At 32.7% G+C, this 15,951-nt stretch overlaps 7 protein-coding genes and 1 non-coding gene across 8 annotated transcripts; 3 read left to right on the forward strand and 5 right to left on the reverse strand.

Moving 5' to 3' along the window:
- Nucleotides 1–7: 7 nt before the first annotated feature.
- On the reverse strand, nt 8–2,325 carry gfm2 (mitochondrial translation elongation factor G; the record flags this gene model as incomplete). The annotated part of the gene is made up of 2 exons (XM_004350739.1): nt 8–2,151; nt 2,223–2,325. The coding sequence occupies 2 exons, from the start codon at nt 2,323–2,325 to the stop codon at nt 8–10; spliced, it is 2,247 nt and encodes a 748-aa protein (XP_004350790.1).
- A 155-nt stretch (nt 2,326–2,480) lies between these two features.
- On the reverse strand, nt 2,481–4,530 carry DFA_11846 (uncharacterized protein; the record flags this gene model as incomplete). Its single annotated transcript, XM_004350740.1, has 2 exons — nt 2,481–3,762; nt 3,842–4,530. 2 exons carry the CDS (start codon nt 4,528–4,530, stop codon nt 2,481–2,483), a joined length of 1,971 nt encoding a protein of 656 aa, XP_004350791.1.
- A 1,071-nt stretch (nt 4,531–5,601) lies between these two features.
- Nucleotides 5,602–8,167, forward strand: ddx5 (putative RNA helicase; the record flags this gene model as incomplete). The annotated part of the gene is made up of 3 exons (XM_004350741.1): nt 5,602–7,086; nt 7,163–7,274; nt 7,353–8,167. The coding sequence occupies 3 exons, from the start codon at nt 5,602–5,604 to the stop codon at nt 8,165–8,167; spliced, it is 2,412 nt and encodes an 803-aa protein (XP_004350792.1).
- Nucleotides 8,168–8,462: 295 nt separating this feature from the next.
- On the forward strand, nt 8,463–9,948 carry DFA_11848 (uncharacterized protein; the record flags this gene model as incomplete). The annotated part of the gene is made up of 2 exons (XM_004350742.1): nt 8,463–8,687; nt 8,785–9,948. 2 exons carry the CDS (start codon nt 8,463–8,465, stop codon nt 9,946–9,948), a joined length of 1,389 nt encoding a protein of 462 aa, XP_004350793.1.
- An 844-nt stretch (nt 9,949–10,792) lies between these two features.
- On the forward strand, nt 10,793–10,863 carry DFA_11849. Its single transcript has one exon. It is a non-coding gene; the product is annotated as a tRNA-Pro (tRNA).
- A 376-nt stretch (nt 10,864–11,239) lies between these two features.
- Nucleotides 11,240–13,768, reverse strand: utp6 (U3 snoRNP protein; the record flags this gene model as incomplete). The annotated part of the gene is made up of 6 exons (XM_004350743.1): nt 11,240–11,632; nt 11,710–12,533; nt 12,615–12,918; nt 12,999–13,221; nt 13,301–13,448; nt 13,525–13,768. 6 exons carry the CDS (start codon nt 13,766–13,768, stop codon nt 11,240–11,242), a joined length of 2,136 nt encoding a protein of 711 aa, XP_004350794.1.
- Nucleotides 13,769–13,988: 220 nt separating this feature from the next.
- Nucleotides 13,989–14,918, reverse strand: DFA_11851 (uncharacterized protein; the record flags this gene model as incomplete). The annotated part of the gene is made up of 1 exon (XM_004350744.1): nt 13,989–14,918. The coding sequence occupies one exon, from the start codon at nt 14,916–14,918 to the stop codon at nt 13,989–13,991; it is 930 nt and encodes a 309-aa protein (XP_004350795.1).
- A 107-nt stretch (nt 14,919–15,025) lies between these two features.
- Nucleotides 15,026–15,684, reverse strand: DFA_11852 (uncharacterized protein; the record flags this gene model as incomplete). The annotated part of the gene is made up of 2 exons (XM_004350745.1): nt 15,026–15,123; nt 15,261–15,684. 2 exons carry the CDS (start codon nt 15,682–15,684, stop codon nt 15,026–15,028), a joined length of 522 nt encoding a protein of 173 aa, XP_004350796.1.
- Between the last annotated feature and the right edge of the window lie 267 nt (nt 15,685–15,951).

Genomic DNA, 15,951 nt, shown 5'->3' on the forward strand with positions numbered 1-15,951 from the left:
ACTTCCATTAATAGCCTCTAATTTCTGTAAATATTTTTTGGATTTCTTGTGAAGATGAAACAATACCATTATGACTATATTCCATTGTAAAAGAAGCACTACCATGTGAAATGGAACGAAGAATTGTACTATAACCAATCATTTCCTTGAGTGGAACAGTTGAACTGATAATGTGGGTATTTTTTTCCATACCAACTTCGTTGATGGTGGCACGACGTTGTTTGGTGAGATCAGAAAGGACAACACCAAGATGTTTTTCATCGACAGAGATTTCCAACTTCATCATTGGTTCGAGAATGGCTGGAGCAGAGGATTCTGCCATACGCATCATGATTCGCATGATTCCGTTTCTAAATGCCAATGGAGGAGTATCTGATTCTGATTTGTAAGCGAAATGTGTGATGACGACATGTGTATCGGTGACTGGGAAACCAAGAGGGAGACCACGCATAAAGACAGCGTCAATACCCTCTTGGATGGATTGTTTGCAACGGTCAAGTGTTGATTTATCCATACTTTCGGTTTGGGATCTCGGGAGGATAAACTCGACGAGATTACCTTGTCCTGCTTCACGAGGTTTCATGAGAACTGAGATGTTGGCAGATAGGGTCTTGAGACCTCCACTCGTTTGAATGTCAAACACCTCGAGTGCGTCAAGTTCTTCGACTTCATTTTGAACGGTGCCCTTGTACGAGACTTGCATACGACCCATACGCGATGGCACCTTGAAATGATTGTCCAAGCGATCCTTTATAATCTCTAAATGCAACTCGCCCATACCACTGATCAATATTTGTTGTTGGTCGCTGATTCTATACTGGAATGAAGGGTCCTCTTTTTGAAGGATTTCAAGTGATTCGATTAATGGTTCGTAGTCCTTTTCAGTATCTGGTTCCAATGCACAAAAGAATACTGGTGGAGGAGGTGTGATGCCTGACAACATTGGACGTGGTTGTTTGTCAATGTCATAGATGAGAGTGTCACCTGTCGACACGTTCTTGAGTCCAATGACAGCGCCAATATCTCCAGCTCGCAACTCTTGAATTTCCTCCATTTCGTCGGCGGCCACTTGGAAGAGCTTTTGTACACGCTCCTTTTCACCGCTACGAGAGTTGAATATGGTGGCACCTGATCGCAACACGCCAGAATATACTCGCGTATACACAATCATGCCTCGTTTTTTATCATTTACAACTTTGAATGCCAACGCACACAGATTATCTTTAGGGTTTGGTTGAATGGAGAGTGGCTTGTCGGTACGACGATCAATCGCAGTTGGATGGTCACGATCCAATGGCGATGGGAGATAGTCTACGACGCTGTTTAAAACTTGTTGCACACCCTTGTTTTTGAGAGACGATCCAAAGAGAGTGGGGACTGCCTGCATAGAAACTGTCACACGTCGAATGGCTGCCTTGATGTCAGACAGCGACAAGCTATCGACATTGCAGTCATTGTCAAAGAACTTTTTCATCATCTCTTCGTCCATCTCTGCGAGTTGGTTGATCAACTCCTCGCGCATCGTCTTTGCCTTGTTGACAAATTCCTCGTCGTATTCTGCGAGATCCGACTCTTCAATGATCTCTCCCTTTTCACCGTTCCAACCCAACACCTTGAGTGTAAGGAGATCGACTACATTTGAAAATTGTGGACCTACATGCAAAGGCATCTGCAATACCAATGGCGTGCATCCCAATCTATTCTTCATCATTTTTAATGTCTTTTCCATTGTTGCACCTTCACGATCCATCTTGTTAATAAATGCCAATCTCGGTACCTTGTATCGCTCGGATTGATTCCAAACAGTAATAGATTGTGCCTGTACTCCAGCTACAGCATCAAATATCGCCACGGTTCCATCCATCACTCTAACTGATCGTTCCACCTCGACGGTGAAATCAACGTGACCAGGTGTATCGACCAAATTGATTCTATGATTGTCCCAAGGAAATGTAATGGTAGCAGCAGTGATAGTAATACCTCTTTCTCTCTCCATCTTTAAATAATCCATTACTGTATCACCTCTATGAACTTCTCCAATCCTCTTGATCTCTCCCGAATAAAACAACATTCTTTCACATGTCGTTGTCTTTCCTGCATCAACATGAGCTATAATCCCTATATTTCTATATTTATTTAATTCATTTGATACTAAAAGAAGAAAAAGATAATTAGTAAAAGCAAGGATATAAAAGTATAAGTACTTTCTTTCTTTTACATACATTTCTTCTTTGTATTTAAAGTTGAATATAAATGAGTAGAATATGATTTGAAATTTGATTTTTGTAATATATTAAAAGATGATTTTAATAATAAATGATTCATCCTTTCATATTATTAGTACAATGTAATAATAAACACATATGAATGATCAAAGATGTACATCTGATCATCCAATTTGATGTTTCGTCTTCGTCGTCAACGACAATGAAAAATCAAAAAAAAAAAAAACAGAAACTAAAGTATAATATATTTCATTTTTAATTTATTATCGTTTTAGCAATATAACGAGATTGATTTCTTTTAGTAATATAAATTAAGAATAGACCAACAAAAATAGAAGCACCATTAAATGCAACAGAGATTAAGAAACTTGATCTAAAACATTTGATACCGTAACATTGGTGTTGACTATCGGCCATTGAATCATAAAGGGCACCAGATATGTATCCAAATGCCAAACTACCAGCTGCCGATGCCAATGCCATTAACCCAAAATTCAATCCAAATCTTCTTGACCCGAATCTAATCGTTGCCAATGACACCATCATTGACACTAATCCACCATACCCAACACCCGTTAAAATGGTGACTACTACAAATACTTGTTTTGCAAATGCAAATACAAAATGTGTAATTGTCAAGATTAAACTTGATAGTACTAGGAACCAAAATCTTGAAACTCTTTTTGACAATAGATCCGATAATAAACCAAAAGATAATCTACCAACTAGATTTGAACAAGCAAATACAATGACTAGATCACTTTGAATCGATTCCTTGTAGCCAAGAGACAGCGCAATCGACCCAATATTATTAAGTAACATTAAACTTGTACCAGCACCAAAAAAGTAAATCGTCACGAATAACCAAAACTCTAGTGTTTTGAATAACTCTAATCCACTAATATCTCTTTTACCATCTAAATAATTTGGTCCTAATTTAATTCCATCTTCTTCCAATGATGATGGTTGTTGATCCATTTCAGTTGCAGTGGTGGTAGTAGTAGTAGTAGTAGTACCCAAGCCCAAGTTGGATTGAGAACTACTTTGAATTAATTTACTACGTCTAAGTAATTCATAACTTGAAGTAGGTGAAGTTTCTTGAATGGATTGTTCAATTTGTTTGGTTCCAATTTTTCTAACGAGGAATGCACCAACAAGCGATACACTGGCAAGTAACAATGCTAAAAACATAAAGTAACCATCTACATCTTGATGTTTTTTAAATGTTCCTTTGTAGATACCACTAAATATACCAGAGGATATAGCAAAGAATCCTACCAAGAGACCACTAATCTTTCCATGATGACGTAATGGAAAGTTATAAACATTTGATACTACGGCAGCTGTAAATGATGCATGTGAACCTTGACCAACTATAAATAAAAAGAATGAAAGTAACAGTGGATGTGATGGTAATGCACCTTGTACAACTCCATAACACCCAAAATATCCCAATAAATAGAATCCAGTTGCTATCAAACATGTATAAAATGGTCCTGTTCTATCATATAAATATCCAACTGTTACTCCTACATATCTAAAAATAATAATAGAAATTAATAATTAATAAATAAACAAGAAATGTATATAATATAATATTATTTATATTATCTTACATTCCAACATCACCAAGTGAAATGGCTTGATTAATTTCAGTTTGAGAATAACCTAATTTATGTTTAACTTCATTGGATACAACACTGAAACCATAAAGTGTACCAGAGATTAAGATGACTAGTGAACCCCAAATCAAAGATACATAACGGAAATGATTTGGATCGCGAATAGGTGGAAAAGGAGGTTCAAAGAATTTGGTGTGTTGCTTTTGTTGTTGTTGAGAGGAATCAAGTTGATTTGATTTTTTTAAATCAATGGCAATATCGCTGGCGGTATCAGCTGGATCATCTTTGTGAAATTGGTGATCATCGGGTGATGATAATGAAGAGGATGGAGAATGGTTCTTTTCGTCGTTTTCAATCATATTTGTTAAAATACTACCTCCTCCTATTGAAGTATATATTTGTTCTATTATATTATTATTATTATTATTATTCTGAAGACTGGAAGAAGAGGAAATGGATGAATAAGGAGAAACTAAATGAATTCTTTCCTCATCTTTATCTTCATCCTCTTCCTCCTCCTCATCTTCTTCCACATGTTGACTAATACTATCTATTCGTCTACTACTACTCCTACTACTACTGCTACTATCATTGAATGTATTGGATAATAAAGAGGGGGATGAATTTGATTTGTCCTCTTCTTCTTCCTCTTCTTGTTCTTCTCCTAATAGGTGGTGTCGCATTGTATTGGTATTATTACTTTCATTGTTGTGTGTGTTTGGTGATTTATCTATACTACTATTATTATTATTCATTCCACTAATATTTATATGTATTGTATGTATATGTGTGTATGTATGATTTATTTATATATGATTCATGTAATATTATCACCAAAACATCTTCTTCTCTCTCTCTCTCTCTCAAACACACATCAACCTCCACACACACTCTATCGTCAGTTCCGCACGATCAACTTTTGAAGATTAATGAGTTCGAGGGGGTTCCATTCAAGTATGAATTTTCAAAAAGATATTTTTGTTTTCGGGGTCGGTTCAATTTTGGATGAACGAAATTTTAATTGGAGGGAATTTTAAAGGTTTTATTTTCAAGTTATTTGACAAGAAATAAGATAGATAAATATTAATAAAAAAGTATATACCATAGAAACCATGTATGGAAATTATTTTTTAATGGATTGATATTAAGATTTAAATTGATTATCTTTTAAAAAATTGATTACCTTTTCTTTGATTTTTGCTTCTTCCAACCAAACTATATACAAGATACAAACTAAACTCTATTTGTTGTTGAAAAGGTTGGTTTCAATGAAATGCACTAGTAGTACTAGTGAAGCACCCTTGGTACAAAAACAAATAGAGTTTAGATGATTAGAGGGACGATCATATCGACAAGTTATCATTGGTCACTTTCTCTGTTCGATAGATCGAATCAACAAACTATGTAACCAACAATAGTTAGCAAAGTGCCAAACCTAAAAATGATCACAAAAGGTTGTTCCAATTCTTGATTGATAATATCTTATAAGGTATTCTTTCTATCAATGGATTATTATTATGGATAATTTTAATAATTGTTATAATACAGTAGTAAAGAATTATTTGTTATACTCATTGGTTCTACCACCACACAAACTCTCGGGTTCAAAAAAAAAAAATTAAATAAAAAAAAAAAACCAAAAGGATGTATAAAAAAACGAACGAAAGCTTTATAATTTCATTTGATTCGTTGATTGTACAATATAAATAGTTATATATAATATTTATATATTTATATATCATTATCATCTAACCATGGTACATCCAAATAGTAACAATAAACAACAATCACAACAACAACAAGATCAAAATAACAAGATCAAAAAGAGAGATTTTAGAAAGAATCGTCCGCCTCCAACAACCAACAATGACGCCAAGAATAAAGATAATGTAGTTAGTTTTGACGACCAAGGAAATCAAACAACAACAAAATCAAACAACTATAACAATAACAATAACAGCTATAACAATAACAATAGAAATAATAGTTATAATAATAATCGTGGTGATGATTATTCAAGTTCATATGAAAACAAAGGAGGTTATAATAACAATAGAAACAATAATAATAGTTATAATAATAGAAACAACAATTATAACAACAAGGGTGCTGCTACAGGAGATAGATTTAATCAAAACAAATATTCAAATCAATTTAAAGATAACAATAGAAACAATAATAGATTCTCGAAAGATACCAGATCTGGTACCTCTACTACCCCATCTACCTCTACATCTACTGAACAACAAGAAAGATATATACCAAAAAAAGTATATGAACAAAAGACAGGTATTAAAGTAGACACTGCAGTAAAGAGTGACAAGATATTGGATCAAATCAATGATGAACAAGTCAATAAGAGAGTGTATGGAGAAGACACTGAAAAGGTGGTAGAGTTGGTTCCAGTCGATTTCACGTTGGATGAGAACAAGATTGTTGGTGGTTTCTCGAAATTCTTTTTGCGTGGTCTTGTAGAGAGCGAAGTTGCCGTGACTCAAGACACTGAATTTGTGATTGAAGGTACTATTAATGACGACAAGACCTTTATTGGAGACAGCAAGATTCCTATTGTCGGTGATGGAGAACACTCGGTTTTGGCACCAGAATTCAATACCTATCTCACCGAGACGAACCTCTATACACCCAATTATCTCCAACAACATCTTTGGCCATTGGCGCTGACCGGTCATGATTTGATGGTCATCTCACCACCCGGCTCTGGCAAGACTATTGGGTTCCTCCTCCCACTCGTCCCACACATTCAACATAGAATGTCTCAAAAGACGCTGGTTGCCAAGAGTCCAGTGGCTCTGATTGTTTTACCAACCCGTGAGCTTGCTCAACAAGTCTATCGTAGTGCTATCCCATTGAAACGTCATTTCGGTATCTCTGCAGTTCCCATCTATGGTGGTGTCGATCCAAAACCACAAATCGAGTTGCTCAAAAACACTCCTCACATTCTCATTGCCACACCAGGTCGTCTATTGGATTTCATTCAACAAGATATTATTAGTCTCAAAGGTGTCACTGTTGCCGTACTCGATGAAGCCGACAAAATCCTATCTATGGGTTTCATGCCACAACTCGTTCAAATCCGTTCCCAAATTCGTCCCAACGCCCACATTATCCTTTCCTCTGCAACCTTTAGTGCTAAATTGGAACAAAATTGGTTATCCTCTCCTTCAATTAAATTAAGAATTGGTAAAAATGAATTACCTGATCAATCAAATATTAAACAAGTAAGAAATAGAAAAAAAAGAAAAAAAAATAGAAATATATACTAATATTTATTTTGTTTCTTTTCTTTTTTTTTAGCATTTAATTTATGTTAAATCATCGAAAATGTCACAAAAGTTTGAAACTAGATTAAAAGAAATTATTAAACAAGGAAAGAAAATTATTGTATTTTTTAATCAAACTGCAAATTGTAAAGAATTTAAAAAAAATAGAAAAAAGAGATAAAGAAAAAAGAGATTAACCTTATTTATTATTTTTTTATTTTTAGTAATAACAATTAGTAAATTATTAAAAAAGAGTAATATTAATCATAGTAGTTTATTTGGAAAGAAAACACAACATGAACGTGATTTGGTGATTGGTTATTTCAAGAATAATGCAAGTGCCAAGTTGTTGTTGTGTACCGATGTGGTTGGTAGAGGTATTCATATTGATGATTTGGATGTTGTATTTAATTATCAATTACCTACCAGTCTTGAACAATATTGTCATAGAATTGGTCGTGTCGGTAGAAATGGAAGACAAGGATGTATTGCCTATTCCTTTGTCACTGTTTCCAACAAGACTATCCTTCCAGACCTAGTACAATACTTGGAAACCAATGGAAACAAGGTAGAGAATGACTTTAAAAAGAATATCAACCTCCAATTGGGTCTCAACTTGGATATTCCAATTAGCAAGAATCAAATTGAACGTGAAGAAATTGCTAAAAAGATTCAAACTGAAAAGAATGAAAGATTAGAAAGAAGAAAACAAAGAGAGGAAACTGAATCTGAACAAAAAATGGATATCGACAAGGAAAAAAAGGAAAAAAAGGATGAAAAGAAAGATGAAAAGATGGATGATTCAAGTGATAGTGATTCAAGTTCATCATCATCATCATCATCAGAAGAAGAAGAAGAAGATGACTCAAGTGATTCCAGCTCATCTGATGATGATTCAAGCTCATCTGATGATGATTCAAGCTCATCTGATGATGATTCAAGCTCATCTGAAGATGAATCAAGCTCTAGTTCAAGTTCCGATGACTCTAGTTCAGAATCAAGTTCATCAGATGATGATGATGATTCAAGTTCAGACTAAATACACACTTTCTTTAAAAATAAATAAAATAACAATACTTGATTCAAATTCTAGATCCCTTCATTTCAAACTCGATATCTCTTTATTTTATTTTAACTGTATTATTATATTTTTTTTTTTTCATAAGCACAAATTTGCAACCTATCGCGATAACTTGCTTTGACTGTTTTAATGCATTTGAAGTGAAATGAATATTCAAAAGCAATCTAGATTTATAAATAGATAGATAGTAGATTAATACATAATAGATTATACATTATTATATAGATTATAGATAATATAGAGAGAGATTAGAATGACATTACAATCAGCTGATTATAATGAAGATCTAGCTGATTTGGGAGAGAAATTAGAAAGTTTAACATCTTCAGATGTAGCCCAATTCTATCACTCGGGTACGAGTGGTGAAATTGCAATGCCCAAGATAAAGGTTGAAGGAATGGGTATATGTTCTTTCCCATTCCAACCAGAACAAATACAAAAATTAATTAAAGTTGCTGAAAAGGCTCCTTTTGGTAAGGTAGGTAAAGTAAAACAAAAAAGATGATAGTAAAGATCATGAACGATTGTAACTAACGACGTATATATCTTTACTTTACTCTCTCTTTGTGTTTTAGAGAGAAAAAACATTGGTCGATGAAAAAGTAAGAAAAGTATGGCAAATTAGTGGTGATAAAGTAACGATTGTTGGAGATAGTTGGGATAAATGGTTAAGTGATACATTGGTCATGATAGCACAACAATTGGGAATTGGAGATGAAGAGATTGAAGCTAATCTATATAAAATGTTGGTCTATGAAAAGGGTGGATTCTTTCTACCACATCGTGACACTGAAAAGGAGAAGGGCATGTTTGCCTCTCTTATCATTTCTCTGCCATGCCAACATAGTGGTGGCGACTTGATTGTATCGCATGGAACACAAGAGGTAACACTATCATTGGTCAACAACACTGTCAATAATGTCAAATTTGCAGCATTTTATGCAGATTGTCGACACGAGGTCAAACCAGTTGCATCGGGTCACCGTATATGCCTTGCCTACAATTTGGTCAGAGACGGCAGGCAATATGACCCAACTGCCACCAATACAGACAATTTAGACGAATTGGTCCAAGAATTGCAAAGTTGTCTTGTCTCGCTAGACGAATCTATCATCTATGTACTAGATCACCAATACACACTCAATCAAATGACCTTTAACTTGCTCAAGGGTGATGACCAATCAAAAGCCTTTTTACTATTAAAGGCGGCATCCAAATTGACCAATGTCCTAGTTGGTATTGGTACTATCAGTATCACAGAGACTGGCAACTATGGCTATGGAAACGACGACTATGAAGATGAAGAGCTTCGAGAATGCAATATGGAAAATATAGTGGGACTAATTAGCCGTAAAGCATGGAAAAACTCTTCGTTTGGACTTGAACAAGTTTTGCCCCACGATGCCTTTCAAGATTACGAACCAGACCACGAAAAAATAGAAGAACATACTGGAAATGAAGGTGCTACCTATGAAAGATGGTATAGATGTACTGGTTTAATTATAAAATCAACTGGAGAAATTAATCTTAAACCTTCAATTGTAAGGGAAATTGATGAAGTTGTTGATGAAGATGATGAAGATGAAGAAGATGAGGAGGAGGAGGAAGAGGAAGAGGAAGAAGAAGAGGAAGAAGATGAAGAAGAGGAAGAAGATGAAGAAGAGGAAGAAGATGAAGAAGAGGCAGATAGACAAAAAAAGAGGAAACGTGGTACATCAAGTAATCCAATTGTACTTTAAAAATAAATAAATACAATTAATATATGCCGTAATATAGTGTTGATAAAATTGCTCAATTTTTAGTTTATAATATTATTGTTGACAGTGAAGAGGGTGATGAGAATGGAGATTAGGCAGTAATAAAAATTATAATTCTTTCCCACTCAAGTGTAAAATTATGTTGAAAAACGGGTCCAATCTACTACTCCATATCAAATCAGTTTTTTGTAATGTTTATGGGTAGAATAACAAATATTTGATTTAAAAAATCGGGAACATTCAGTTTCCCCCATGTTCTTGCGAACCTGGCGAAGAATTGTCTGGCATGTGTTTGGGTCTTGATTATTTCGTAGGGCTGTTGGCGATGGCTGTTGTGGTTTGGTTAACCAGTTTGGCGTGTTCGACGTAGATTATACCTTTGAATCTTGCAATGACCATCTTATCTTCGTTTTCATCAGGTGAATATGTCGAGTGATAGATGGTGTTGAGGTGGTGGTGCCATGCTTTTAGAAGCATAATAGCTACTAGGGTTGAGTATCTGGTCCTTTGTTGAGTGACGAGAGGTTGAGGGCGTTTGGATCCCAATCTTTTTTGATACCCGTGATTTCTTGAATGATCGTTCCCCATCTCTCGTTTCTATTTGCCAGGAAGGGGCATAGGAATAGGCTGTGGAGGATGGGACCAGTGTTGGTTTCGGGGTACGCCTCGAGGCATAGTTTACATAGGTGTCTATCGAACGCTGGGGTCGGGGTTGGTTTCAATGCTCTTGCGAGAAACCTAATCGTCAGATCTCTCTAATTTTTTTTTGTTTTTTTTTAAAAATACAAAGGGTAAATTCCCACTTTTCGGAAATGAATTCAACAAAGGCTCCATAGTTGAATGGTACAATACTACCTTTGGGTGGTAGTGGTCTGGGTTCGATTCCCGGTGGAGCCCTTCTCTTTTTTTATCGCTCGACGTGTAATGAAGATCTCATTATCTCGGTTTTTACAAACGTTAACCTTTAAGACACGCGAACGATCATTATACTCTTTATTGTTCTAACAACATTATAAAGGTATAGTAAAGTAATAAATAAATAAATACACAACATTGTTCTAACAACATTATAAAGACTTTATTACTCTCTTTTATTCTTTCTTAAATACAATAGTGATATACGTTAGAAGGGCCCTCTACATATACACTATCATATTTATTAAAGACGCCGCGGCCAAAAAAAAAAAAACATATCCTTTTTTTTTGTGCTCTAATTTGTTGTTGGAAACAGTACTGTAATCATATATATTTAAATAAAAAAATGATGATTTATTTATTGAGTAGAATTAATAAAAGCCAAAGGACTAGAAAGTGATTTTTTAGCTCTACTAGCAATGATATTAGCCTTTGCAATATCCTTTGTCACCCTCAGTTCAAATCTAAAGTAATTGATCCAAGTTTCAGTGTCGGATGCAGCAAAGTCCTTATTTTGAAAGTAGGTTTCATAGACTGAACGGACTTGATTTGGATCGACATTTTGACGTTCTTGAATATAGAGGATGGTACGAAGATAAAATTCTCTAGAGATTGGACGGAATTGAAGAACAAGGGAATAAGCCTCTTGCCATTGATTATTATCAACATTATTCATGTATAAATAATCAATAAAATAAAGTTTAACTGCATTTTGAATATCTTTTAATCCATTTAATGATCTCATTAATTTCTATATAAACAAAATAAAATAGTTAATAATTTCTTTCTTTTTTTTTTTTTTTTTTTCTATTTCTATTTCTTTTTTACCTTGAAAAGTTCCAAAGTTTTTTTACTATCTGTTTTTAAATTTGTTTGATTTAATTTTGAATCAAAATATTGGATAGCATATTTTTCATATAATTTAAATTGTTGGGCCGTGATGGATTGAGTAGAGATGGTTGAAATGGCAACTGGGAATAATTTAGAGAAACCTTCTTCATACAAAGTTACCATATCCAATGATTCTCCACCATTTAATAAAGATTGTTTGTTTAATAAATTATTTCTAAGAGTCCAAAGAATGATAGATGTTGGTAGTTTGACGACAGATGATTCAGCCAATTTGATAGCCTTTTCAATTTGATTGGTATTAATGTATAATTGAACCAATGAGGAGATACCTTGTTCACCAAGTACACCTTGTTTGTTGGCTTGTTCATAGAGTGATAGTAAATATTCCTTTGCCATTTGAATCAATGGCCAATCTTGTTCATTACCAACATTCAACTTGTCAAATACATTTTCCATCAATATAGTTTCAACTTGAGCCACATACTTTTCAGTTGCAATATTTTTAAATCCATTATTTAAAACTTGTAACATCTTTTTAAGACGTGATTCTTCCAATGATGAAGATGAAGATGAAGATTCAGTGTTTGATCCTTCACCAAGTTCAATTGAAGCAATCATCATCCACATTTCAATTTGATTGGCAGAGAAATCTTCTTGCAATGATTTCAAAATAGCTTCAGTAACATTCTTTTCCAATGTCATTGTCAACTCCATTGTTTCCTTGTTTCTCTTTCCAACCTCTGAAAATTTTCTTGTAATCTTGTGAAATTCTTGTCTAAATTTAAAATCATTTGAGATTTCTTTAAAGAAATAAAAAGAAAGATTAATAAAACTATGACTATTAATCTATCTATCTATCTATTTTTTTTTGTTCTTTTTACTTTTAGTTGCAGCTTGATAAATAATGATTGCAATTTTTCCTTGAATGACAGATGAATTTAAAAGAGTATCAGCTTCAAACATTTCCTTTCCAAAAGTAATAAATCTATTTTCTCCACCTTTGGCAAGTTGTTCAGCCAATAAATCAGATGTTGGTTTTTTAGATACAGTTTCACCATTTTCTCCTACTTCTTCTTCATCCTCTAGTTGCTCTTTATCGTCATCACTATCATCTTTTTGTTTCTTTACATCAATATCCATTTTCTCTTGTTTCTTTTTTAATATTTCAATCTTTACTTTTTTTTGCTATAAATCATAAATAAAAAAGGATCTATTAATATGTATGATTCATTTATATATATATATATATTTATCTATTTTCATACAGATTCATTAATATTAATATTATTAATTAATTGTGAAACATAGGATAATTCCATTTGGAAAAAGTAATGCCATAATGATCTATCAGATGGATTGTATTGAATACCAAGTTGAATAAGATTACGAGCAGATGCAATTCTACTATTCACTTCAAATTCAAAAGCTGCTGCTGTACGCCACAATGCTGGTGACAATGGTAATTTTTGAAGTGCTTTTGAAAGAATTCTTAAAGAATAGAATAGAAAAGAAATATGTTTTGTTAATAAATGAAAAGATATTGATATAGTGTTTGTTTCATATTTACGTTGAAGTACCAGCATGACTAGCTCTTGCAATTCTAATATTTAAATAACTTAACCATAATCTTTCATCATTTGATTTTTCACACAACTTGTGGAATAGATCAAGTGCATGTTTAAGTGGTGATCTTAGAGATTTAATATAATGAATTTCTAAAATAAATAGTAAATAAAATTAAGATTAATATCTTTTATATACATCTATCTATTTATCTATTTATCTATTTACCTCTACCAAACTTTTTTTGTTTTGCTTGATAGGCAACATGTAAATCAGCATCCAATTGTAATTCATATTTGATATACTTCATAGTTAGAGCCTTCTTTACAACAGAGTTACCTGTCAACTTTACTTCAAAGTCTTTTCTCTTGTCCATGATGCTACGATACTGTTGTTTGGTGAAATAACCTTCGGTCACCAATTCCATAGTAGCATCTTCTAAAGATGCTAAATGTTTATTAACTCTATCCATCCCTTTTTGACTCGACTACTCTTTGTTACTAACAAACTAACTAACTATGATGATAGGGTACTAGCAAAAGTAAGATGTATCTAAAATCAATGTTTTAATTAACTTTCTTTCGTTCGTTTCGTTTGAAAAAAAAAAAAAAAAATAACGGAAAAAAAAAAGAGAGAGAAGAAGTCTTGGTTTGTAGTTAATAATCATATTAATAGTATTATTTATTTATTTATTATGATCCAAAATTAAATTTCTTTCCATTATTATTTTTAAATCTATTATTATTATTATTATTATTTTTGTTATTTTGATCAGAGGTTGATTTAAAATTTTTTGAAGAAGACATTGATGACCTAGAATCATTATTATTATTATTATTACTATCCATATTATTATTTCTACCATAGGGTTGATAACGATTATTTGGAGAGATTGAAGTTAAATTATTTTGAGAAAGTTGTTTAAAGTAGGATTCTTTTTTAACCTTGTTGTTGCCTTGTAGCAACATTTTATCTAGGTTATTTTTAGTCATTGAATGGACAGTGACTGGTTGCTTGGCCTCTTTTAATTTCTTTTTTCTTTCATTCTCCTTTTCCAATGCTACAAATGGTGATTGTGTCGATACGAATCCATTTTGAATCTTGTCTTCCAATTCACTCGTAAATCGATCAATCTTTTCTCTACCAACCATTGCTTCTTTGTCATAATCTCCAATATGTGTTGATTTTGATAACCATTTACAAATTAGATTTGATATACCTGATTTATTATTAACTATAATTGGTTTCTCTTTCTCTTGTTCAGATTCCGATTCACTATCACTTGATTCATCATCATCATCACTTGATTCATTTTCTTTTTCTACTTTATCTTGATTTTCTACAACATCTTTATCATCTGATGCTGATGATTCAATTGATGAATCATCTGAACCATATGAATAATCTGATGATGACTGATCATCCCATTGTTCTTCTGCATCAACTACTTTTTCTATTGGTTTAATGATAACATTCTTCTTTGTTGTTTCTTCTTCTGTTGTTGTTGTATTCTTTTGTTGTTGTTGTTGTTCTTTATTATTTACATTCTTTTTATTCTTTACAATGTTTCTATTTCCTCCTTGTTGTTGTTGTTGTTGTTGTTTATTATTTGTTAATTTCATTCTTTTTCGAAAAAGTCGAGAGATAATATTATTTAAATTATGACTTTCGGTCGTTTAAATTGGTTCGTTTTTTTTTATTGTTATTTATTTAATTTATTGCCAAGTGTTCAACATATTGTACAACAACAATTATTAGCTGAATGATTTTGATTTGATTCTTTTAATTCATTCAAAATTGATATAATCAAATCCAACTTTTTATCCTCTACACAACAAAAAATATAGAGAAAAAGAAGATGATTATTATTATTAAATATTATTATTATAATTATTATTATTATTATTTAAAAGATTTAGAATCAAAACCTAAACATGTATATAAAATTTTTAATAATATGTTACCTGGATTAATATTTGATGAAGGATTGGGAAGTGGGATTGGAGGTAAAGCTTCTACATAAATATGCGAGATTAAAAGATTCTTTGGTATGTTGTCAGTTTCCATTAATCTTTTAAAATGAATTGCATCTTGATTCAAGTCATAATCATCATAATTTAATATAGCAGAAGGTGGAGGATGGGTGGTTGTAGTGGTTGTTACTGTCTTTTGGTCTCCATGACCATCAGATGATGCCAATGTTGTAGTAGTTGAAGAGACTGGAGACAAATAGTACAGTCGAAGACGGTGTCTAGGAGGTATTTGAAGTTCAGGATTATTCCTAATCGAACCTCTTAAATCATCCCAAAATTGAACATATGCAAATGTTATTCTAGTAACATCTCTTCCATAATGTACCCACAAACTTAAACTTTCATGAATATCCATCAACTAATCTCTCTATCTCTTGAAATAGTAAATAAAATAAATAAAGACAAAGATGGAAAGAAAAGAAAAAAGTAAACCTGTACATACACATAGTACATTCTATTCTAATAAACCTTAAAATAAAATGAATAATAAAAAATTAATTAATATATTTTATTTTGCCTTGTCTGATTTTGAAGAAAGGGATGATTAAAAATTTCATTATGCAAAATCTCTCTTTGATGAACAACACACAAATATTTAATTAATTAATATATTTGTTTGTTT

This window comes from Cavenderia fasciculata (genome assembly GCF_000203815.1).
Source record: "Cavenderia fasciculata unplaced genomic scaffold Scf_EUAJFUG02HR96I-5, whole genome shotgun sequence".
Classification (NCBI taxonomy): domain Eukaryota; phylum Evosea; class Eumycetozoa; order Acytosteliales; family Cavenderiaceae; genus Cavenderia; species Cavenderia fasciculata.